Consider the following 25,484-nt stretch of genomic DNA (forward strand, 5'->3'; position numbering starts at 1 on the left):
ACACGCATACTTCATTCGCATACGTCATTCGCATACGTCATTCGCATACGTCATTCGCATACGTCATTCGCATACGTCATTCGCATACGTCATTCGCATACGTCATTCGCATACTTCATACGCATACTTCACACGCATACTTCACACGCATACTTCACACGCATACTTTGCACGCATACTTTGCACGCATACTTTGCACGCATACTTTGCACGCATACTTTGCACGCATAATTTGCACGCATACTTCACACGCATACTTCACACGCATACTTCACACGCATACTACACACGCATACTACACACGCTTACTTCACACGAATACTTCACACGAATACTTCATACGCATACTACATACGCATACTTTATCCGCATACTTCATTCGCATGCTTCATGCGCATACTTTAACACAGACTTCATTTACATGCATCGCTTAGAAATACATTTATAGCAAATTAACCAGACGTTACTCGGCTAGTTATGAGTTACAAGTATCAAGTTTGAGCGATGCTGATGTTGTAAGCAGGTAGCAAGCTTGAACTATGTTGCTAAGAAGATTGTGTGTTATTAGTAGCAAGTTAATCTGGCCTAACATGTTTACCCAGTAAGTTGACCCAGTGATCTGCAGGATGCATAATATCATTAATATGTCATATGCGCATCATCGGAGATGCAGGTTGATTATTAATGTATATGACGAGTCTAGCAGGTACCATTAGGTTAAGCGTGAATTTATGAAAAAAATTAAAATACAAATTGATATCGGATAAATAGTTATCACTTATTAAAGCGTTTAATTTCTGATTTCTTGCTCAAAATTTCAGGTTCTGAAAACGCTTCCTGATAAACTCAAGGCTGAGATCGCCATCCACGTTCACTTGGATACGCTCAAGCAAGTGAGAATTTTCCAAGATTGTGAACCGGGGCTCCTGGTCGAACTTGTGCTCAAACTTACGCTTCAGGTTAGTCGNGACCCAGGCCAGCCTAGGGTGCTCACGCCTCCACGAGGAACTTCAAGCCTTTAGTTAACTCGTCATTAGGCGCTCCAATAGGGTACGACGGTAGGCGCCCAACGCGGCTCGGCTATGCAGAGCACACGGGAAACCAAAGGGCAGACTGGTCAAGTCGGCTCCCACGTCAGGTAAACACTGGAGGCAGTCAGCTTCTTCCAACGGTGCACGTCCACGGTACACACCCTTGAACAATAGCCTGAGAGAACACGGTCGGATCTCAGAAGCTGACGCCACACCAGAAAAGGGTCCCTCCCACCTCATCCACGGAAGCCAACGTACCAAATGGCCAGCCTAAAAGCGCTCAGCCCGCTCGTGACCTCGCGGCAGATTCGTCCAGAGAACACCTGCGTGTCAAACCTCTACAATATACCTGGCCGAGTCTTCGGTATCGTGGCTACGGTCGCTCCTCAAATTTCCAAGCGCATTATTTTTCACGGCTAATTCTGATACAAACCAAGCAAAAATATTTTGGTAGCATCGAATTAAAAGTTAATTTAGCGTTTTTAAATCAATTTTCGCAGCTTTTCGATAGAACAAATTAAGCCTCAAACAATGCCTTCCTGCCGTAATAATTTAGCAAAATGTCAAATTTTCAACATTTGAAAACCAATCCAAACGTTACAGCATCCTTAATTAATGTAAATATGCACAGAGCAGCAGAAGTCATTCCAATCTTCAGCTTTAGCCAGGCTCGCCATGCATACAATTTAGAGCGAAGATCACTGGTTTATTCATCAGCAATTTATGTACGCTGTAACCCTACACCACATACATTTTTCGGCCACTGCATATTTCGTGCTTCAGTGATGAATAATCCATACATTAGTCAATAGCTGAATAATTTATATATTACAAGAAGAATAATGTGGAGGTTAATGGTTAAATTATCCAGAGGTGTTACCCTGGCAGGTGTTCAGCCCCGGCGACTTCGTGTGTCGCAAGGGTGACGTGGGCAAGGAGATGTACATCGTCAAGCGCGGCAGCCTCTCCGTGGTCGCTGATGACGGCAAAAAAGTCTTCGCAACCCTTGGCGCCGGCAGCGTCTTTGGCGAGGTCAGTGATCTTGACATGAATTTTCATGTGGAATTTGAATATAAATTCCATGATTCTCGAGTGACGTGAACATTAAACAGAAGGCAAATATTTTCAAATACTAGAGAACGACTCAAAAATCAGACTCTAGTTTGTTGCCAACGACAGCGCCCATTTTTATGCTCAGGTGTCTATTATGATTATGACCATCACGAAATACGTAAAATGAAACAAAATATTTATTATTAAACAATAGAGAAATTATTTCAAATGTAAAAAGTAAGATTCACAAATCAGACTCTAGTTCGTCGCCATGACATGCCCGCTTCATGTTCAGGTTTCCATCCTAAACATCGCTGGCAACAAGACAGGCAACAGACGCACGGCAAACGTGCGCTCTGTAGGATACTCGGACCTCTTCTGCCTGTCCAAGGATGATCTGTGGGATGCGCTTACCGAGGTCAGCTCAGTTAGCTTCAATTTATATGTTTAGTTACTTCTTGGTGCAATAATTTTTTTAAGCTCCGAAGATGATTTTAGTTTCGATTAATACGAAGTTGTATTAGGTTTATCTTGTGCTCCAAGCACAAGATAGCGTATCCAAGGACGACCTCTTGGATACGCTCATGCACCTAACTCAGCTCATTTTTCCTCTCCATGTCATTTTTTGTGCTTGAATTTCGCAATCTACGAAGGTTTTTTATTTTAAATCGGCATAAAATCGAATTTACTTTATCACGAAAAACAGTATTCGATTCATTTATCGTAATAATATCCTTTAATCCTTCTCCAATTTTTTTATTATATGTGATGCGATACAATTGTCCCGCACGGCATTAAGTATTGACTACCTACCTCAATTTGGAGCAAAATTTTTCAATTCAATTTGCAAAGATGTACTCCTGCTGTGTCACTCGTAAGTCATTCCTCGTTTAGATCTTTGCGTTGTTCATCACGACGATCGAGTCATTTTTTTTTATTAAATTAATAATAATATTCCCTGTCTCTTATACACATCTAGATGTGTANGGGTGGTGGGTTGTGGTGTGGTGGGTTGTGGTGTGGTGGGTTGTGGTGTGGTGGGTTGTGGTGTGGTGGGTTGTGGTGTGGTGGTGTCTTAATTTGTCCCTATGTATTGACCAAAGTAAGTAGATGCATTAACAATATTGACTACACCGATTTGGCCGATTACACTAAACAATTGAGAGAGTTTATTCAAATAGCAATGCACTTCTTGCCCTTGTGTGTATCATTCTGACAAACTTTTGCCCGTCAAAAGGACCTATCAGTGCTCCATTCGTAAAATTTGTCCACAGTTTGGACCACATGACTTATTAATTTTTCTGAGTGTTCGTCTGACAACGATTTGGCCGTCACAGAGAGCACGCTGGACGCGTTGAGCACGCGTCTGGCACGTCTGCTGGCAGAATATTCGTCCATGTGCCAGCGCACCAAACAGCGCCTCACACGCCTCGAACAGCGCTATAGCGCCGGACACAACTCTGCCAGGTCAGTGGCTGGACTATAGGCGCACCACGCAGCGCTATAGCGCCGGGCACAACTCTGCCAGGTCAGTGGCTGGACTATAGGCGCACTACGCAGCGCTATAGCGCCGGGCACAACTCTGCCAGGTCAGTGGCTGGACTATAGGCGCACTACGCAGCGCTATAGCGCCGGGCACAACTCTGCCAGGTCAGTGGCTGGACTATAGGCGCACTACGCAGCGCTATAGCGCCGGGCACAACTCTGCCAGGTCAGTGACTCGGCTTCTCGACTGACGATTGTCAAGGTAATCGGTGATAATTTAATACTGCCTATAAGTTGATCGGTGACTAATTAATAAAATCAGTTTATGTATAAAAATTAAAATTGTAAAATGACCGTAAAAAATTAATTGATAAAATGTTTAATGCTAATTATTTTTACGGTACTAGTATAGGATACTAGTTCTTTATTACACAGTATTTTCAAGTCAAGTTACAGCCAATTTTCATACTCTAGAGAAATATTTCTGAATAATTTCTAAAAGGTACTGCGGCTTTGACTTTATAGGTACAGCTTGGTGCGAGATAAGAGCTAAACTGATGAAGGAATCTCGAGCCAACACACGAGCAATCATTGCGGTAACCTAAAGTCTTGTCACGTAGCTACATCACCGTAGACTTTCTTCCTCACGGTTCCTGAACTGAAAGCAACACGTACCATCTCACTCTCAAACGGAAAGATTTTTTGCCCTTTCTGACCATGCACTTTCGTTGGGATGCTTTTATTCACGTAGGTAAATTTTTTTAGCTTGTGTTAGTAGCTTTGCTTGAGTTAGTATTCAGTCAACGACGACTTGAATTAATATTCAGTAAAATTTATTTGATTTTCCCTTGAAAACTTATCGCTGAAAATTGCACTAAAACTCAAGGCTTCATTCGTTTGTTGTAGCAATTTCGTGATTAATAGTTCGTAAATCCACCACTCGACAGAATTGCTCTGTTTACTAACACTGAATGATCGTTAAATTATCGTGTTCAACACCCAAAAGAAGAATGTTGCGTTTTTCAACCAGATTTCTACTGTAGTTCCAATATTTTTCACCGTAAATTGTTTATATTGCACATTGGTATTTTTTTACAAAATGAATATGTTTTTTTACAGTGATTATAAAATAGCTACGCACGAATACGAGACACGCCCAAATTTTGCTGACGACCACATCCCGGTCACGGCGGCCTCCACACGAAGTTCCTTCCCATGCCTCCATTTAAGTCCGCCATCTGCAGCCATGTTCCAAAGTCTGCCTATTTCTTCTCATCACCAAGCGATGCATCTTCCTTGTCCAACGTCACAGTCAAATTTCATCCAGCATCCACTCGGCTGTCACAGAAAAAGCAGCCTTCCCTACTCCAATGCGTCCGAAATACCAGAGCATGTAGAACCGAAGGTCATATATACTTGCAGTAATCAAGAATGTTCTGATATGGCCATCACTGAAGACTCCAATGATCAGACAGAAGTTGCGGACGACATTGTGAAACCATCCAAATCTCATGCCAGAAGTCACAGCGCGGCATACAACACTAGAAGCTTCAGTCCACCGGCGTTCATGAGTTTACCCTTCACCTTCACCGACACTCGAGCTGTCGAAGTGACAGTAGATACCAACGCTTCATCTGTGCCGTCGACTTCAACCACTTCAAATCTGAAAGACGTATTATCAGCATCTGGTCTTTGTACCGCGCAAAATGCACAAAAATTATCCGTTCCTGGTCCTGATCAGCACTCCATGTCGCTTACGGTTGTTGAACACAATTCGCTGCAGCGCATGAAATCTGCACCTGACAGCACCTGGAGACCATGGAAAGGATCTTTCAAGAGAAAATCTCTTCGTAAAAGTAAGCACAAGTCGGATAGAGCCGATCTCCAACTTGAAATGTTACCTTTCAAAATTAGTGATCCCGACGGGGAAGATATCACGATGGGAAGGCCAAACCCCCAACGACTCAACTCTTCCCCTGCGTGTGTGAACAATTGGAGTCCCTTGGAGAACCCACTACAAAGAAGCGTCACTTGTAAGCCCAAGAGAATTTCTGCTTCACCTTCTACCTGTCCGCGAAGCTCAGATGCTCCGGACAAAGAACCAAAGTCGGTGCTCATGTCCCCGAAGCCAACATTTCGATTTAGTCTCGACCCACCTAGACGTGATACCCTCTAAAGAATAACCATATGCCTCCGAAGATTTAGGATTATGAAAAAACTATCATTACGGCATTGAACTATTTGCAATTGAGCTCATTTCTTTTAGAAAGACTGTGTTTGGCGAGTTTGTGTCTAAAAAATAGCACAGTGAATGTCATTAAGTTAATAATTTTTAGTGGTAGATTTTTAATTTTTGTTGCCCAGGCGTTTGTCCAACTTTGTAGATTCACATGTTGTCAAAGATCATCGCGCTTAAGCGCTGTCGAATTATTTAATTATATTAGATTCAATTTTGAATATATCAATACACATAAACTTGAGTTCATCCAATCAAAATTGAATTAGTACTTATTCTTTATAATTTTAAGAATAGCTAACGCCGGTCGTGGGCAAAGTGCTTTGTACATGAGAAATAGTGTCTTCATTGCCTTATATTCGTATAGAACGAACACAGATTACGTATTTTTATCTAAGCTAAAGTTTAAATGCATGAACGACCTCCTTGAAAAATAATATATTCTAGTCTGCACAAACACATTCAAATGTAACATCATATCTGTATATTTAACTAGCATTAATTCACTTAGCAAATCAAATATTGAATATATGTCTATTTGAAATAGAAATGTTTGATATTCCTCCGGCAGTGGGTAATTTCATGGAAAATATTACACTTAGTAATATTAATATGTTAGAGTCACGGATTCGACAACAAGCGTAGAATCTTTAACAACTGCAACTTGTGCCTTGGATTTCTTTATGCTCCATCCACCGTGTATTATCTGATTTCTAATGATTAAAAAAAATCAGTTTTTCAACTTGTTAATTTTTGGTTAAATTTTAAGAGACTGGTAAATTGTTTTCTAATAATAATCTGATAGCAATCCGAGGCATCGGTACATAAAAACTCGGACCAATGGCCTTATTCGATGTATAAATTTTACGATCGTGTACGGCATATGGAAGCAGAATAGCAACACCGCTTGTCACCTCGCTCAGACGAGTCTGCCCGAACACATCTAAAAAGTCTACGGAAATTGCTCCGGACATTTAATTTACCCCTCCCCCAATTTTACGTTGCTTCAGTGACTGACAATTCCTAACCCAATATAATCCTGTAACAAGTACATTAAAATCCTGGAAGTTTAATTTTGCCACATTCCGGTAAATTCTTCAACAATTTATCATCGAACTGATGGTCGCAAATTTTAATCGTATCTATAGGCATGGTTGCGGAAACTACACCGGCAGTAGATGAAATATTCTACCTACTGCACATTCAAGAGCCTTCTAATTTACTCAAAGAAATTTGTTGTCCATTGACAAACTTTCCAGAATATTCTATAAATCTTGCTGTATATTCACGAACCTTCCAGCACATTCTAGAAGCTCACCGTAGATTCGCGAACGTTCCATCACACACCAGAAACTCGGCGTAGTTTTAAGAACCAATCGGTAAGTTATAGAACGTCATATTATCTTGCCTTCTCCCCGTCACGAAAGTCTGGAATGTTCGGAAACTTTCTAGAACTCAGCTCGCGGGTCATCGTGAACGATTTCGGTACTTCTTTAACGTATCGTGAAATAAAATTTTAAGCTCAGTTTTCAATAAAAATTTATAATAGGGATTTATTTGATATTCTGATTTCGAATATTTTTTTACATAAGGAGATTTTCCTAGTCAGTTTAAAAAATAAAATTCATATTATAGCAATAGAACTTACCAGTTCATTACATTTTAAGCAAGTAGGGGGCATGAAAATTTAACTATTAACACCTAAAAGGGAGTACTTACATTAAATACTTTGAACAAATCAATTTTGGAAATTTTGCTTCGAATTAGTAACATGATAGTGACTGACGACGCACTCTTTCAAGAAATTGTACGTCGAGATGAAAGGACGTCGGTCGAGATGAAATCTCAGCCTGCCGAACACTTGACAGTAGGCACCTGAATTTCTCGTTTGTCAACATTCAAATGTTGTTCATCTCTACTTAATTGGAAATGGACAGATGAAATATGGGTTGGGGGAAAATATTGAGTAGTGTTTCGCTTTGCATTTGCTTTGCTATTGAAGCTGACTTTTGCTAGGTTTCAGAAGGAGTAACTAAGATTTCAGTCGAGGAACACAAAATATCGATTTAATAACCTGATGCGTACAAAATAATTCGGAAATTTATCTTCTTTTGTTTGGCAATGTTCGATGGAACTTTTCGTGTGGGGAAAACCAACATGAAATATTATTCATCCTGAACAATTATCCTGAATAATTACCATACAAAGCATACCTCCTACTAAAGCATTCTTATTAGATGGACGAGAGGCTGTCCGAATCCGGCACAATCAAAATAGCCACTGCAATTTTCCGAATCATTCGACCAAGTGACGAAATTTTAAAACAACAACCATATAAATTACTAGCAGGGTAATTACAGGCCATAAATATATTCAGAGTCATACTAGGAACTTGAGTTAAATCTTCGCGAATATAGCAAACCAATACAAATTCTACGATTTGAGTTCAATTCAAAACCTATCTTGTTCAATTATTACTCAACACTTCTCACTAAATAATGAATCTAACTAAGCAGGAAACTTTGGAATTCAATATCTTAATTTAATTCAAGTATTACGTCAATATATCGAGGCAAATCAAATTAGGAATATTTCTATAGCCTTTATAAATACATATTAAGTCACCACCTCAACTTGTTGACAATGAAAAATTTCCGCCTTACCCTAACACGCTCTAGAAATCTCAGACTAAGTAATTTAGTTCACTCACGATGACTAAAATAGTCATAAAAATAATAATTTCACGTTTGAATCGCAATGCTATGAATGGATTCAGCGCGAATAAATCTTGGGAGTATTTCAAAATGAATTGACTAGGTTCAAAAGTTCTACTAATGTTTAAGTTGCTGAAATTTAGTACAAATGGTTACTTGCGTCTTAGCCAACTTGCAAGGAATAGAATATTTATGCAAACAAAATCAAAAGATTTGAAAATAATGTAGCTGCTAATAATAACCATTGAATGCGTACATCATAATCACACCAATATACTTGAAGCTCTTCATCGCTATGGTCAGTGTCAGATTAAACTCCTTAAGCTCATATGAAAATAAACACAGAATAAATCTAATAGTTTGTAGCAGCGAAGCAATCTTTTAATTTTCAATAATGTAATTGCATGGAATTGTTAATGAAAGCTCTCGGTTAGGGAAATTATTTCAAAATGATTTACTCCTTTTTCCATTATGGCATTTTCTAAAACGCGACACAAATGAAGGGAAAAGTGAGAAAATTAAAATTAACTTTTGCTAAGACGTTTAGAAGTTTTACAATTCAAACTCGTTTCTAACACAGTGTAAATTTAGTTACTTATATAACTGGAATCTCATCCTAGGCGTAGGAAGACCAACTACCCTGTATGAATTTGTAAGTTGAGTGGATATAAGTGGACTAGATAAATGCCAAGCAAATTTATATAGTCCAACTATTCAGAAGGACCAATTATATGTTGTGACGAATACAGCAACTGCTTGAACTCCAGCCTTCGCTTGCACAGCAGGAGAGTGCATTAGAATTGAATTTCAATTATTATTGAATTAGGTAATGATGATTAATTACAATTACTTAATAATACCCTCGTACAATAGACGCTCGCGAGTGCGTTTAAGATTGCTTTAACTACGCGAACTTATTCAAAAACTCATAGATTATTGAAAGCTGATGAAAATTTTGATTCTCGAAAAAGTGTGATTTGTGTCGTCACGCTTGAATTCGATCTAGACTAATTCATGTAACCATCCTGAAATGTAATCAATGCAGAATATTTCTGAGCTCCAGAATGCTAAATTGTTTTTTTTATTTTGTTCTTCAAAACCATATTTTGTTCCTGTAAAAGTTTCTTTTTATTATTGTACTTTTCAACCATTCTAAAAACAATGTATTACAGCGCACGAAGGTGGACATATCAAGGTGAGCTGCGCACGTATGTAATCACATAAGTTCACTGTACTTGAATTACCTGATGTCGATGTCATTAAATAGTAAATTTAGAACACTTACATATGTTATTAATTACATACCAGGCTATGATAGATAATTCGAGCTGGGCATCGCGTTCAAAAATATTTTGCATCAATTTTGATTTAAAATATAATTTTGAATCAATTTTGATTCTGACTTGAAATTTATATAAAAAAACGCTGAGAATAACACGTAAGTTCAATAGAGACTTGCATCACTTGAAAGGAAAAAATATTTAGGCAATATTTACCTTGAAAACCTTGATCATAGGTCGTACGAAATAACCTGCATTAGAAATATTGCCTCTCAAAAAGTGAATTAATTCAAAGCATAATATTCAGCTTACAAATCAAATGTCAGTAAAATATTTTTTCTTAACCCAAACAACCTTTCCAATCGGAAAAAGGGCCCAAAATCAATCAAATTTGGAAGTATTCATCAGTAGTATGACCGACAACAATCAAACAATGTAGAAGCCTTTTAATTCCGAAAAAGAAAAGAAAATCAACCAAATCCGGTCAAAACAAAGGTAAATTTTGAAAACTGATGAAAATCATGCACAAATTTTGTATCACCCTACATGCAAAAATAAATTGTATTCCTCATAAATTCTAACCACCAAAGAATGTCACACTGCTACAAATACTACAATTAACGAACTACAAATACAAGATTGAAACAAGTCAAAAAATGGGAGGCTTCTAAATATTAAAAATGGGAGACTTCGATGGATTAGATGATGGTGCGAAAGCTTTCAGAAGAGCCCCTGGGTATTTTCAGCAGTAATTGGTCCAGGGATACGCTCAAGGAAACGAGAATTTTGTTGCTATTATAGCTCTTAACACGTTGACTACGATTGCTTCATCTTGTACCATTATTTCATTTTTTGTACTGTTTTATAAAACAGGGTTGCCAGACGGTCATTTTTTTCCGGACAAATTACGCGATTTAGTTTTTCTCAATCGCGTTGGCCGGCTAAAATTTATGATAGGGGTATTCCCCCCCCCCCCTCTAGTTTTAAATACTGCAAAAAGAAAATAAATGTGATTTTTAAAGCGGAACTTACAAATGAACTACTATCTATTAAGTTATTGGCCTTTTATGGCCTTTTTTGTTCTCGGATTTGGCCGATTTTGGGCAACCTGAATTATGTACCACTACGTCCTGGAGAAATACATTTCGTGGTACGCATATGTACCACTTCGGAGTCAACGTGTTAAAATCTGTTCGCTATTTGAACTCCGAACATAACATGAGCAGAAACTTCAATTTTCCAGTGTTATAGACATACCTATACGTATAATATATCGTAAATTTGTGGAAATCAAAGAATAAAATTTCCGTTTTATATATAACTTTTGGGTCTCGCGTAAACTTTCCACAATCCCTTCGGTTCTGAATCTAATAGAAATATTTCTTATTAATCACACGAATAATATAATATTTAACTTACATATAATGAGAACAAAGACTACCCATTACTATAGGAGGGTAAAATGTTTTTTAAACTTAAAAAAGCCTGAAAATACCAGCGATCTTGGGTAAAATGCGTATTTAACCCCCGCAAAGCATGGAATTTCCAACAATCTAGGGTAAAATGCATGTTTACCTCGACAAAGCCTGGTATTCCCAGTAATCTAGGGTAATATGCATGTTTAACCTCGACAAAGCCTATAATTCCCAGTCATCTAGGGTAAAATTCTTGTTTAACCTCGACAAAGCCTGGAATTTCCGGTGATCTAGGGTAAAATGCATGGTTAACCTCGACAAAGCCTGGAATTTGAAACGATCTAGGGTTAAATGCATGTTTAACCTCGACAAAGCCTGGAATTTCCNCAAAGTTGATGGAAGCAAAATTTAGAGTTTGATGTCAAAGTTGATGGAAGCAAAATTTAGAGTTTGATGTCAAAGTTGATGGAAGCAAAATTTAGAGTTTGATGTCAAAGTTGATGGCAGCAAAATTTTGAGTTTGATGTCAAAGTTGATGGCAGCAAAATTTTGAGTTCGACGAAGCAACGAATGGATTCAAAATCCTGAGGCCAACAAATTCAGTGTGACGTTAATAACATGATAGTGACTGACGAAACACTCGTTCAAGAAATTGTATGTCGGGATGAAAGCAAAACCAAAAAATATAACTCAGTACACACTGCAGTGAGTGACAGAGCGTGCATTTTCTCGTCGACGAAAACGTGAAGTCACGGACAGACAGACGGACATGACGAGCACAATAGCGTCTTTTTTTCAGTAAATGAGAAAACGTGCTAAAAGGCTGAAAATATCATCTCAGGCTGCCAAACACTTGTCAGGAGGCACCAAAAGTTTGTGAATAAAAATCTACCGATAAATTAGCTTTATAAAGTAACAAGAACGTGGGGACAGAAATGTTGTTAAAAATTCAACCTTCAAAAAAGTTTGACAATGGTCAGAAATTGAATTTTTATGTAAGGGTAACTTTTAATGGAAGTCGGCAACTTATATACTAGGGCTTATAAATATCAGAAAAATATTTTAGTGTCCACTGAAAGGCTTTATATTATGTAATTCATGACGATTTTTTGTTTACATACAAAATACGCAACATTCTTTTGGAAAGTCACGCGATCCTTGGCGGTACTGCACAGGCACAATAAAGACAAGCTAACGGCACCCACGCAACCCAGTCAACTGTTCTCCCGCCACCACTGGATGCCACTACTACCCTCAACCGCCACCACTGGATGCCACTACTACCCTCACCCGCCACCACTGGATGCCACCACTAACCTCACCCGCCACCACTGGACGCCACTACTACCCTCACCCGCCACCACTGGATGCCACTACTACCCTCACCCGCCACCACTGGATGCCACTACAACCCTCACCCGCCACCACTGGATGCCACAACTACCCTCACCCGCCACCACTGGATGCCACAACTACCCTCACCCGCCACCCCTGGATGGCACCAATACCCTCACCCAGACTCACACAAGCCAGTCGACGGTGAAGAAGAGGGTAACGTCGTCCGAGGGCAGGTCGACGGCGGTCAGGACGATCAGGATGAGGAAGAGGGCTGCGCTGGGCACGCTGGCGCTAGCGACGCTCGCGGCAGTCGCTGTAACTCTGCAACCATACCAGACAATATTCAATTCTGTAATGAGAAACTCCTAGAATCCATTTAGTTATTGGAATTTCACGAAAATGCTATAAAGGTGCTAGCAGCTAATTTGACAATATAATTGAGTTAATTAAAAATTTAAATTCGCCCCTGAATGAGTTGAGGTGCCAGACACATTTTTGATTTTAATTATCGAAGTTACTAAGGATTCCACGCGGTCGACCATCACTCTTCTGAAAGCTGTATCAGATCAAATGCTTAGTCGTTGAGAAAGTGATTAATGTTCTCTTCTTCATTAAAAATCGTCTTCTGGGCTTATCGGAACCATATAGTGACTGACGGTTTAACAGATAATTAGGAGCCATACACTGGCGGTTTAATCGAAAATTCAGAGCCATACACTGGCGGTTTAATAAAAAATTCAGAGCCATACACTGGCGGTTTAATCAAAAATTCAGAGCCATACACTGGCGGTTTAATCAAAAATTCAGAGCCATACACTGACGGTTTAATCAAAAATTCAGAGAAATACACTGGCGGTTTAATCAAAAATTCGAAGCCGTACACTGGCGGGTTAATATAAAAGTATGCTTCACTCACGCAATAGTGGCGTAGTCGCCGATGCCCAGGACTCTCTCGTTGATCTGAGCGATGAAGCAGGTGCCCACGGCCACGAAGAGCGCCGTGCCGTCCATGTTGACGGTCGCGCCGATGGGCAAAACAAAGCGCGATATGCGCGGGTCTACGCCGCACTTGTCGTTCATGCAGCGGAACGTGATGGGCAACGTGGCCGCTCTGTGGGGGTGAAGTGTTAACAAATTATTTGCTGTGTGGTCATTAATGCTAAATAAATAATAGTGTTAAATTAATCGCATCAGCATCATCGTCAATTTGTTGATAACGCCATCGCGCATAAGCAGCAGTGCCTGGTATCCATACATTGTACGAGAATGGGACCTGACTCACGATTTTAGAATGAAATATTTTGTACCGAAATGAATAACAACAGTTTGTGCTGCAGTGAACAAGGCAAACCTAATTGATTCTAGTGAGAGATCAATTTTGATGATTTAAGTTTTTAAGGCGTACATGAAGTCAATAAAAGAGGGGGAAAAAAGGTTACATGCTTGCCAGGAGCGAGTATGTTTTAGTCGTTAACTTCTTAGGGTACTCAGAATTATAGTGCTATGTTATATAGGCAACCGGAAAAAAAGTCGCCAAAGGGAAAATGGATCCGAAAAAATGTAGCGAGCAATAATTTTAGCCCATTTGGCGATTACTGCGATGAATGTAAATCACATCATAAATAAAAACTGCCATGAGGCTTCCAATAAACATGCACAAAAAAAGTACACTACAACCACATTCACAGTGAAGTTAATCCAAGGCCAAAAATCAAATCAACGATCAATTATCTGTAGTTGATCGCTAACGTGCCATCTGGAAATTACTTCTCTACTGGGAATTTGATATGATCAGTCATCAGCCTCTATGTACCAAACAACCTGGGGATGAACCTTGGGAAATATGCTTGGGCAACCCGCAAATTATGATTTTCTCCTGCGCTCACAGCACTTGACAAGTTTTTCCAAACATTAATTCAGATTACAGAGTAAGATTAAAGTTAATTGATTTCATCAAATTTACAATCAAAATTTTATAGAATACAAACTAAGCACTTTAGTTAGGNGTTCAAATGGTAGTGCGGAGGTTGGTCTGAATTTTCTCACATCGTAGTTTGGGAGTAGGTTCGCATTTTACGGAATGTTAATTATAAAATTAAACAAAAACGTTCCATTTCGAATTATTTGCACCCATTGACGGCCAATGAAGAAAGGTAGCTGCTCCAAACAAGCATGAAAGATTTCATCACAACCATCAACTTTTAATTCACAATTTAATTAACACTATGGAAACAAATTCAATAAACATTATGTATACTTACGTTGACGCCGTGGCGAAGGCCGTGACCCAGGCCTCAAGGAGGTTGAAGTAGAACTTGAATGGGTTCTTACGCACGATGATCAGGTACAAGAGGTTCTGGAACACCAACTGGTACAGGAAGACTCCGATGATCACAGTGACGATGAAGAGAGCTAAGGTGCTCATTACAGCTGCCAGTTTGTCCACCGCCAAGATCTTGCTCATTATCACGCTCGCCACGCCCACGGGCGACAACCTTTGTACGGAATAATTAGCTTTTCAGTACAATATCTACAATTATATTAACACATTTGTAAAAGAATAATGATGAAGTTTCTACTAAATTATTTATGATTTTATTAAAACATTTGCACAAGGACATCCCATACCATCCACTACAGCATAAAAACTGTTTATAAAAACCGTTACATGATAACAGAAGTTTCATTTAAATTAAAGAATTTGCAGTAGATATAAGTTACCTAAATGATGTACTCGTTCATATGCCAAATTTTAAGGGAACTTTCCTAGTTTGGAACCAAATTTCAGGTCTTGCAATAACTGAGTCTATATGAAGAATGGAAAAATGCACAAAAAACTGTGATATGGGGCCTGCGTTATCATTCGATCACGAATTAGAGCTTCTGCCAGATTGCATTAAAACAAAACTTAGTAGTCGAATTGAATTTATCCTCTCGTGAATTTTTTATCTAAATTTTATTCGAGCTGCTACCTGACTGAATTTCGGATGCCAATTGCTACTGGAGAAAACTTTTGATGTGCTGTTATAAATGGCCTTAACTTCCAAACAAATTTCTTTTTATTAAAACCAAACCCTCAATAGAATTTCCGAATCCCAATCCATCTGATTACTCGGTATTTTTCAATACTAATTGAGACCTAGTCCTGCAAAGACACACCAGCTCGACCGGCTTCTAAATCATCAGACTACACCAACAAACTTGCTTCCTGATTCAACGAACCTCAAAATATTTCTCTAGCCTAATTCAACCAGCAGAAGGTAAATTGTCAAAAGTTGGCACACTTTCGCATCGAATTATCTCTAGTGAATCATCGATTCGAATTATCACTAGTGAATCATCGTATTGAATTATCACTAGTGAATCATCGTATCGAATCATCCCAAGTCACTAGAACACACAAACAAACTACTCTCTCGCTGGCTCAACGAACCACATGATGCCGGTCACGATCTTGAGGATAACTTCGTCGACGATGGCGAAGAATTCGGTGACCGGCGAACCGCGTTTACCAAGAGATCCGAGCACCGTGCCGAATACCAGCGAGAAAGCGCCGATGGGCAAAACAAAGCGCGATATGCGCGGGTCTACGCCGCACTTGTCGTTCATGCAGCGGAACGTGATGGGCAACGTGGCCGCTCTGTGCGGGTGAAGTCGTAATTCATGACGATAACATGATAGTGACTGACGACACACTCATTCAAGAAATTATATATCGAGATGAAAGCAGAACCAAAAAATATAACTCAGTACTCACTGAAGTGAGTTACAGAGAGCGCATTTTCTCGTCGACGAAAACGTGAAGTCACGGACAGACGGATACACAGACGGACGGACATGACGAGCACAATAGCGACTACCAAATTCAATAACGCCAATGAGCAAGTAACGTCAATAAATGGTTTGCTGTGTGGTCATTAATGCTATATAAATAGTCGTGGTAAATTAATCGCATCCACACCATCGTCAATTCAACTGCCATCGCGCATAAGCAGCAGTGAGTGGGATCAATGCATTGTAAATGTAAGATGAATCACGATATTAGAATAAGAGATTTGGTACCGAAATGAATAACCGAAATTATTTTAGTGGGTGGTCAATTTTGACGATTTAAGGCGCACAGGAGCGAGTCTGTTTTAGTCGTTAAATGCTAGGAGTACCCTGAATTGCAGTGCTATGCAATATAGGCACCCCGAAAAAGAGTCACCAAAGAGAAAACGGATCCGAAAAAATGTAGAGATCGATAATTTTAGCCTATATGGCTATTATACTGCGATGAATGTACATCACACCATATATAAGAACTGCCATGAGGCTTCCAACAAACACGTACGAATTAGTACACTACAACCACATACACAGTAAAGTTAATCCAAGGCCAAAAATAAAATCAACGATCACAAGTTCTGTAATCCTAAATTCTGGAATAAATATGTAATTAATTCCAAATTATTTTAAATAATTCAGTTAATTTCCACTCGAAAATGAAGAAGTGGCACATTTCGCGACGAGCGCTGGTTCTTGCCTTGTGTGCAGCACATCAAAAATATAGGTTTTTATCTGTTGTTTATAGCTAGCGTGCCATCTGGAAATTACTTTTCTACTGGGAATTTGACATGATAAATCATCAGCCTCTATGTACCAAACAACCTGGGGATGAACCTTGGGAAATATGCTTGGGCAAAAGATATCAATGGTTTAATTTTAGAATGATACTTGTGTATGATATCAACATACTCTGATATCCGATTTCAAATTAAATAAAAAGAAATAGGTTTCCCAGAGTAGGTGTAATATTTCAAATACATGTGATGAGAATAGACTCTCTTATTCATCAAGTGGCGATTATATTGATCATATTTATATTAAAGCTGAGCACTGCATAGGCATGAATCTTCCACGAACAACTCATTGTTATTGTACCATATAACCACGAATTGATTAATATAAAGCTTTAGTAAAGGTTAAGTAACGCTTGAGTAATGAGTGAGTAACGTTTGAGTAACGAGTAAGTAACGTTTGAGTAATAAGTAAGGAGCGTTTGAGTAATGAGTAAGTAATGCTTGAGTAATGATTAAGTAACGTTTGAGTAATGATTAGGTAACGTTTGAGTAATGAGTAGGTAAGTAACTTTAGAGTAATGAGTAAGTAATGTTTGAGTAATGAGTAATTAACGCTTGAGTAATGCGTATGTAACGTTTGAGTAATGAGTAAGTAATGTTTGAGTAATGAGAAAGTAATGCTCGACAGATAAAGTTCTGAAATAGAACCTCAGAAAGGGAGTGATGGCTGTTGCACCATCTTATTCAAACCGAATTCATTTCAAGAAAACAATCGATTTTGTTCAGCAGAGAGAGACAATATTTGTTGCAAGAAGGAGATTTACGACTCGGGAAAAAAAAACACATTTTTCATCAGCAATCAACTTAAATATATTTATACACACACGAAAGTCCCATGTGAAACTTGGATGTCCACGAAACACAGCCAAGTACAATTATACCACAAGCCTAACACGAGAAAGTTTGTACAGATTCTCTAACAGCATTGAAATTGTTTGACCCGTATTTTATTACAACAGAATTAATGTATTCAAGGTCCTAGTCTTGCCCTTATACCTTGCGAGGAAAACTTAAAAAAACGAAGAAAATTAAAAACTCTTATTAATGCAGCAAGCTCGTCTGAATTCTCGCCCCAAACCCAAGTATCTTCCAAGAGAAGCATCGTGGCACCGTGGAAACAACTCGAGCTTATTTAGCAAACGGGATGTGAGGGAAGAACGTGTGAAGCCCCATTCAATAATAGTTTACTATAGGTAACTACGGTCTCGAGTGAGAATTAGTTCGAATTGTTAGTGCGTTGAGATTGGTCTCCGTCTGAATTTTCTCGCATACTATTTTGGAAGTAGGGTCGCATTTTACGGAATGTTAAGCAAATTTTAAAATTAAATAAAAACGTTCCATTTCGAATTATTTGCACCAATTGACAGCCAATGAAGAAAGGTAGCTGCTCCAAACAAGCAAATCCGCGACTCCAGCGCGTCATCCCGACCATTATACCAAAGTACAAGAATAATTTAGGAGGAACAGACATACGAACCTGTCGAACGAGTCTGGTTACTTCCTCCATCACTTCGGAGCTGTTGGCCGCCATCACCGGCACGGTCTCTTCTTTGTACACAGTTTGCACCTGCAAAGTGACCTACAAATTATCTACATTGGCGGTTAGAGTCCTGCTCATTGCGTAAAATACGGCTACGTAATTCTGAGACTTGAGCGACGGGCGACGTGCAGTCTTCAACTACAATGGTTTCAACAACCTCTTCCTGATACTGTGTACGTAATCACTGAAGAATTATCAGATCTACATTTGACGACAAACGAAGCCAAATATTATGACAGTCGCGAGATATATATTCATCAGATCACAAATGAAATAAATAGCAATTTATGATGAATATGATCGAGTAGCAATCAGAGTCGTATTGATCGAACATCTCACGTAAGAAGATTTATGTCACGCAAGGGTGGCAGATTTATACTTCATAAATGGTACATTATCTGCACACTCAAGTTTAGCTCAACCTCCCGAATGAATCAACATTAACATATCTAATTAGTCATCATGTCTGTCGTTATTGGATATACCTGCAAGCATTAGCACATTGATCAAGACCGAGATCGCCTGCATGTATTCAATATAAGCTTTAAGCAAGTTTCACTGAAGACCAGAGAATTCATTTTATTGAAGACCTCTTCATTGAAACCTGCTTAAAGGAACAAATTTTGCCAGCATATACTAATATAAGCTTCATAAAGGCTGGATTGCATTCAATAAAGTGAGTGAAGCCTGGCCTGCTGGAAGGCGGCGACGAAGAGGTTGTCAGGGAAGAGGTTGCGTCCGAGGTCCAGGAAGCCGTCGAGGATGTTGGCGTTGTTGGACGAGCTGCTCTTCTCGTACACGTCGTCCAGGCTCTGACCAGGCAGTGTACCGATTAAATATCACCTCAGATCATCGTGAAAATTAAATCAATTATTCTAATTTTTACGTCCGAGTTGTTGTGATATCAGTGTGATGAATAAATTCTCATGCATTGTAACATAACGGGAGTAATTCAAGATAATAGCATGACTTATTCCTAAACCTTCATTCAGTAATTTTTATTCTATACAATTATAAATCCCGCATTTAGGTATTGACATCATCCAAAGCCAAACAAAGCAAGTCTTCTTAAGCCAAGCGTAGCTAAGCTGAGTCAGGCCAGTTCACTTCACGCCGCGTCAACTCAGGCCAAGTCAGGTCAAGTCAAGTAAATTAAAGCCAGGTCAAGCCAAGCTAAGCTAAGCCAAATCATGACATATAAAGTCAGGTCAAGTCGAGTAAATTAAAGCCAGGCCAAGCCAAGATAAATTAAACCAAATCATGCCTTCTTAAGTCAGGTCAAGTTTAGTCATGCGAAGTGCAGCCAAGCCAAGTCCAATCCAATCCAATCCAATCAAGCCAAGCTAGGTCAAGCCCATCAGATCATGCCAAGCCAAGTCCAATCAAGCCAAGCCAAATCAAACCAAGCCAAGTCAAACCCAGACAAGCCAAGTCAATTGCAGCGGACCTGGTTAGAAAGCCCCACGCCTGGCTTGATGGCTATGGCCAGAAGGATGCCGAGGATGGCGTTGAAGAAGGACGTAGCCAGGAAGTATCCAACGGTCTTGGCCACGATCGAGCCGCTCAGGTTGGCGTTTAGGCTAGCAGATCCTGCAAAGAAAACGCAAGGGGAACGCTAATATTATCAGGTAAAATTTTAGTAACGATATAGGTATTTAAAAAATGATATAGAACGCTGAATATGCAATTTATTGCAATGTGTAGTAAACTAAACTAATATCGATTCGTTCGCCAGTTGGTTTTAAATGAATTTCTGAAGATCCGAAACTGTTTTATTAAAACAATACTTAACGAGAAAAATGAACAACATATCATTTATATGTTGTTCTATTTCTATATCTCATGACACACACTATCACGACACATATAAAAAATAAAGTTATTGTTGACTTTCGTAAAGGAACTGACGAACATGATCGCTTTCTAGAGGGAGCGTCCTCAGGTATCAGGTGTGTGAAACTGAGACCTACAGTCAGACACCGCGAGCTCAGCGGTGGGGCGCTCAGGAACAATCCCCCTAGGAACGCGAAATCCCATAGGACTTCTGACGCGCATAGACACGCGTCAGAAGTCCCCCCTGAGGGGAAACCATCAGTGCAAGTCATTTTTCGCTCACTAGAACGTATCCTTTTTGGGAAGAAGGCTTGTGACAATATTGCTCCGGTTGCTCGTGTCAGGCGGTAGAGGGTTAAGAGCGTACCACCTGTACATCCTGCAACCTCCTGCTTCCTGCCATTGCAATATCTGCCTCTCTGCTCCTGCACCTTCTGCCTACCTGCTCCTGCACCTTCTGCCTCCCTGCTCCTGCACCTTCAGCCTTCCTCGCCCCACATTTACAAGCCTTCCTATGTTGCGCTGTGAAATAAATCTAACAATGTTCCCCTTTTACGCGGCTTCCTAGTGTAACTATTGAGAATCCGTGCATACTCATAGAAAGATATTGGCAGCCAGGAAATCGTCTACCTTGTCTACTCGGCAGGCGAGTTTATTGTGTATGACACACGAGCACACACACGCGCGCTACGCGCCGTGAAGCGCGCGCAATACGCGTGCACAGCCGCGGTCTATTAGGCATTCACAAAGCGGCAGAGGGATGACGCGATAGGACGATGAGACGGTTGGACGCTTGCTAGGCTTCTTGACGGAATCAAAATAAAATGTGGCTATAAACTAATGGCTCCCGTGAAGAATAACACGAGACAACTGCTCGGTAAACGACAGTCAACGTCTAAAATTCAGCGCAAAAACATGGTCTGGTAGTTTTTCATTGCTTAACTGGCCAGTGCAAATAAAAACAAAACAAATATCGTAGAAAAGAAAGATCCTGAATTTTGCTAACCGTGGACATTTTCTTAACCACGACTGCTGCGCTCACTAGAACTCTCAGATTGCAACGTCAGCAATTAGCGCGGTCGATGTTGCGTCTAATACCGTAATAAGCAACGTCAGTAAACAACGCATTTGAGGTGGCGACGAATATGTTTCAACGTCAGCAAACATGAATCGCGTGAACTCATTGAATTACAAGACATTGCGCTCATATTCCACAACAGCAGTAAAAGATGGAGCCTGTGGTTTTCCTATGATTGTTTTATTGCTTTTATATTGTGACTCTACTCTTGTATGCGCAATACCTTTATACCTTTAATGTAAAATTTCAATACTCTATAATTAATTTATTGTGTTTGTATATTTGTATATTGCAATATTTATAATATAAAATATTATAATATTTCTTCCTTGCATAAATAATGAAGGCAATGATTTCAACTGTCATTCTAAAATACTTCTTTGATAGATGCCGAATTTCGAACATAATTTGTCTTTATCGAAGCAGATGATTTTTTGTTATCGAGATTATCAAGAAATAACCAGTTTTGGGCAGACAGTTTTCGACTGCTGCTACCCTAACAAAATTTAGAGGCGTGCGCGACCCTGCATTAGAGCCGCCTAGGAATCGGGAGTGCGTAAATTCGGGAGCATGTAAGTTTCTCTCAGTCCGGTTCGGCTCAGGGTTTGAAGGGCAGCCTCGTCTGGAATGCTTTCTAGATCGGTATGACTCGGCTCGGCCAACCCTTGTCATACTCTCAGGCGACTATAACGTCGGAAAGGAGATTCTGACCAGGGGCCGTATTATCAAAACTTCGTAAGTACGCAAAATCGACTTACGAGTGGCGTTGCTATGACAACGTAATACTAGCGGTGGTATTATAAAAACATTTGCGCGGGAAAAAAATTTGGGCTTTTAGCTAAGACTTGCGTACGAAAGTTTTGATAATGCCAAAATTAGGGTGTATTTACGTACCACAGAACTATTTTGTCGTAAGTACAAAAAGTTACGAAGTTTTGATAATCCGGCCCCAGAAACTGATTTCTATCGGGTGGCCATGCAGACCCAGAATAACTTTGCGCCGAGTGTAGTGACTATTCGGCCGAAGCCTAGGCGGTCCCCGAGTTCTTTTTGAGTATATCACCAAAGCCAACTACGCAACATTAATTACGTGGTTAGTTTACCATAATAAGCACACTTCCCAATCAGTCTTGAGAGACTAACTTGAAAAATCAATCATGGCCACAGCGTTTAGTGGCCGTCAAATGAATTTACTCATACAATAGATCAATGGAAGATCAAATGAATTTTTTCAATGAAGTGAAAATACGGTTTGATTTCAAATTGAATAGATTATCGTGGAATGTATTTATAGTGGAATTTCCATAAAACGAAAGGCAGTAGACGACCTGAATCATTGGATGATAAACGCGTAAAAATGGTTAACTTAACCGACGTAGGTTGCATACAAATCAAATTCTAAGATGCGATATCGTTAAGCAATTTGCAAGATTTTAATGAGAATATTTTTAGAGTATAATATAAGTTCGATTGTTGCTAATCAGTCAAACATTAATAATGGAATCAAAAATCTAAAATGAAAAATCTAGTATTTTTATTTGGTATAACAGCAGAAGAGCATCGACGCGTGTCACTGAGAACTTCTTCCCGTCAGCAACATCTGAAAATTGCGCCGCATATGCGATACAAAACATAACACCTTTCGCTAGTGCTTGTATTTTAAAGTAGTTTTTCAACTATAGTATTACATTATACACGTGATACGAGTGGCGACTTATCACCCACCTGCAATGAGCGAAGCTATCACCAGGGGCAGGATCATGAGCTTCAGCATCCTGATGAACAGCTCGCCTGGGTAGGACAACAGCAGGATTGTCGTTGCGCCGGGCTCGGCATAACGCAAACCCATTCCTGTGCAACATATTTTACATGCCAAATAAGAGCTGAAATTCAGGAAATTAAAAAAAAATATATCAGAAGAAATTCACGACTAATTCGTGAACAGCCGATTACTATATGAAAACACCGCATGAGAAGGCAAATTATATTTGAATGCCAAAAAATGTCAAAAACGCAATTGTATTCTATCCATAATCGTAATTAAAAAACATGTATATTGAACGATTATACATCGTTTCTTCTATAAATATTTCTTCCATTCAAGGCACAACAGTGAAACTTTAGCAATGGCCGTGTCTGCAACACCGATAATTACTGTAAGGTAATGTCACCAACACAAATTCATCGACAGGATTCCCCTTTTGAGATTTAACCTGCGTTAAAAAAATGTAACGTCGATCTTGAGAATAGAGAGTTTATTCTTTTAATAACAATCATGCATAAAAAACTGTACCCAGAGCGACGCCCAGGATTACGCCGCCCACAGTCAGCACGAGCAGCAGATGTTTCTTGAGACATCCTCGCTGCAGAGCGTCCACGCCTGCCATCGTGGCGTCTGTAAAGGAAACGGTTCTCTATTATCATTATTGTTGCATAATATTGAAATTGTAACGCAATTACAGTTTGATCGTCGCCATCGCTGGCGCATGTAAACGAAACGGTTCTCTATTATCATTACTATTGCGTAATATTGAAAATAACGCAATGATAGCTTGATCGTCGCCATCGCTGGTGCCTGTAAAAGGATCTATTCTTCATCATCATTCCAGTTGCATAATATTGAAAGTGTAACGCAATGATAGCTTGATCGTCGCCATCGCTGGTGCCTGAAAAAGAATCGATTCTCCATCAGCCTTCCAGTTGCGTAATGAGTATCGTGGTGCATATTGATAGTGTAACATGACAATAGTTTGAAAGATACTCGCGAGCCAGCAGGGCTAAATCTTCCAGTTTTCTTCCTCTAAGTATAGCTATAGTGGTGGTATGTTGTGTCAGAGAGACGCTGTCACAGTTATGAGGTTATAGTTATAGATATTGGTGTCTTTTGTTATAAAGCATAATATGTGGTGTGGTGATCATTAAAAAATATAGACCACAAATTATGTGATGAATTGAGCGGTAGGAATTCAAAATCATTATTATTTTGCCTGATGTAAGGAAATAAATATATTGACTAGGTCGTTACACCTCATGTATTTTTAATACATGAAATAATACATGAACGTTAAAATGTAATAGGTATTTCATACACGGAATAATACATTTTAACGATGATGGCGGATCGTAACAAGTCGAAATAGAAGACTTGGCCAATCATTTCTAAAATTTTCTTTTTGAGCCCTACGCCAAAATGAAATAAATTTCCGTCATGAACATGGAAAAGTTGTAAACTAAACACAATCATAATTTCGCCTTTAGACTAGAGTGCTAAATTTTAACAGAATAAAAATTTATTCTTCACACAGCTTCTAGAAAAAAATTGAGAAATCGAAACAAAAATTTCAAAATTTCACTTCTACTTATCGAATTATTCTATTTTAATTATGGAAAGACCTGTAGTAATAAGTAGACATCTATAAATTAAATGAAACTTAAACGAAATATCCAGAAAAAATATTACCTTTTATATTAGCAGATGAGGTAGCCACCGTAAGAACTGGAATTGTGTAATTGTATCCCTATATTTAACTTCACTCAATTCGTACTTGAAAAATTGTCTCAAGTTCCGTAGATGATGAGAATACGCTGGTCATTACACAGCTCATGCGCGCGGAAAACTCGGTACAAAATAAATAACAACACCAGAATACGTTACATTATCAGAAATAGTGTTACAGAGCATTTAGTCATTGGTGGAGTAACTTCAAAGTTTCAGTGCACTCATTACGTGCTATTCGTGAATTTAATGCCATACAATGCGCTGAGCATCACCGCATTACTGACGAAGAAAATACTTTTAGGGTTACAACAAATTTATGACATTGAAGCTTACATAATTGAGGCTGAGAAAAATCGGCAG

At 39.2% G+C, this 25,484-nt stretch overlaps 3 protein-coding genes across 3 annotated transcripts in view; 2 read left to right on the forward strand and 1 right to left on the reverse strand.

Annotated features, from left to right (window-relative positions):
• Positions 1 to 4,122, forward strand: part of LOC108671662 (cyclic nucleotide-gated cation channel subunit A-like) — a gene marked incomplete in the record, with an annotated part of 7,294 nt that extends 3,172 nt beyond the window's left edge. The window contains 5 exon segments of the mRNA XM_047880665.1: positions 822 to 959; positions 1,920 to 2,063; positions 2,380 to 2,502; positions 3,391 to 3,551; positions 4,095 to 4,122. Of these exon segments, the coding sequence (XP_047736621.1) occupies positions 822 to 959; positions 1,920 to 2,063; positions 2,380 to 2,502; positions 3,391 to 3,551; positions 4,095 to 4,122 (594 nt within the window).
• Positions 3,620 to 5,970, forward strand: LOC125177936. Its single transcript, XM_047880666.1, has 2 exons — positions 3,620 to 3,795; positions 4,689 to 5,970. The coding sequence occupies exon 2, from the start codon at positions 4,816 to 4,818 to the stop codon at positions 5,743 to 5,745; it is 930 nt and encodes a 309-aa protein (XP_047736622.1). The 5' UTR covers positions 3,620 to 3,795; positions 4,689 to 4,815; the 3' UTR covers positions 5,746 to 5,970.
• A 6,764-nt stretch (positions 5,971 to 12,734) lies between these two features.
• Positions 12,735 to 25,272, reverse strand: LOC108671663 (excitatory amino acid transporter 2-like). The gene is made up of 11 exons (XM_018159234.2): positions 25,086 to 25,272; positions 23,919 to 24,020; positions 23,351 to 23,476; positions 20,162 to 20,304; positions 19,407 to 19,526; positions 18,652 to 18,741; positions 16,886 to 16,896; positions 15,986 to 16,192; positions 14,814 to 15,047; positions 13,469 to 13,663; positions 12,735 to 12,873 (listed from the first exon to the last, which is right to left on the reverse strand). Exons 2-11 carry the CDS (start codon positions 24,010 to 24,012, stop codon positions 12,735 to 12,737), a joined length of 1,359 nt encoding a protein of 452 aa, XP_018014723.1. The 5' UTR covers positions 24,013 to 24,020; positions 25,086 to 25,272.
• Between the last annotated feature and the right edge of the window lie 212 nt (positions 25,273 to 25,484).

Source organism: Hyalella azteca, unplaced genomic scaffold, assembly GCF_000764305.2.
Source record: "Hyalella azteca isolate HAZT.00-mixed unplaced genomic scaffold, Hazt_2.0.2 contig5874, whole genome shotgun sequence".
Classification (NCBI taxonomy): Eukaryota; Metazoa; Arthropoda; class Malacostraca; order Amphipoda; family Hyalellidae; genus Hyalella; species Hyalella azteca.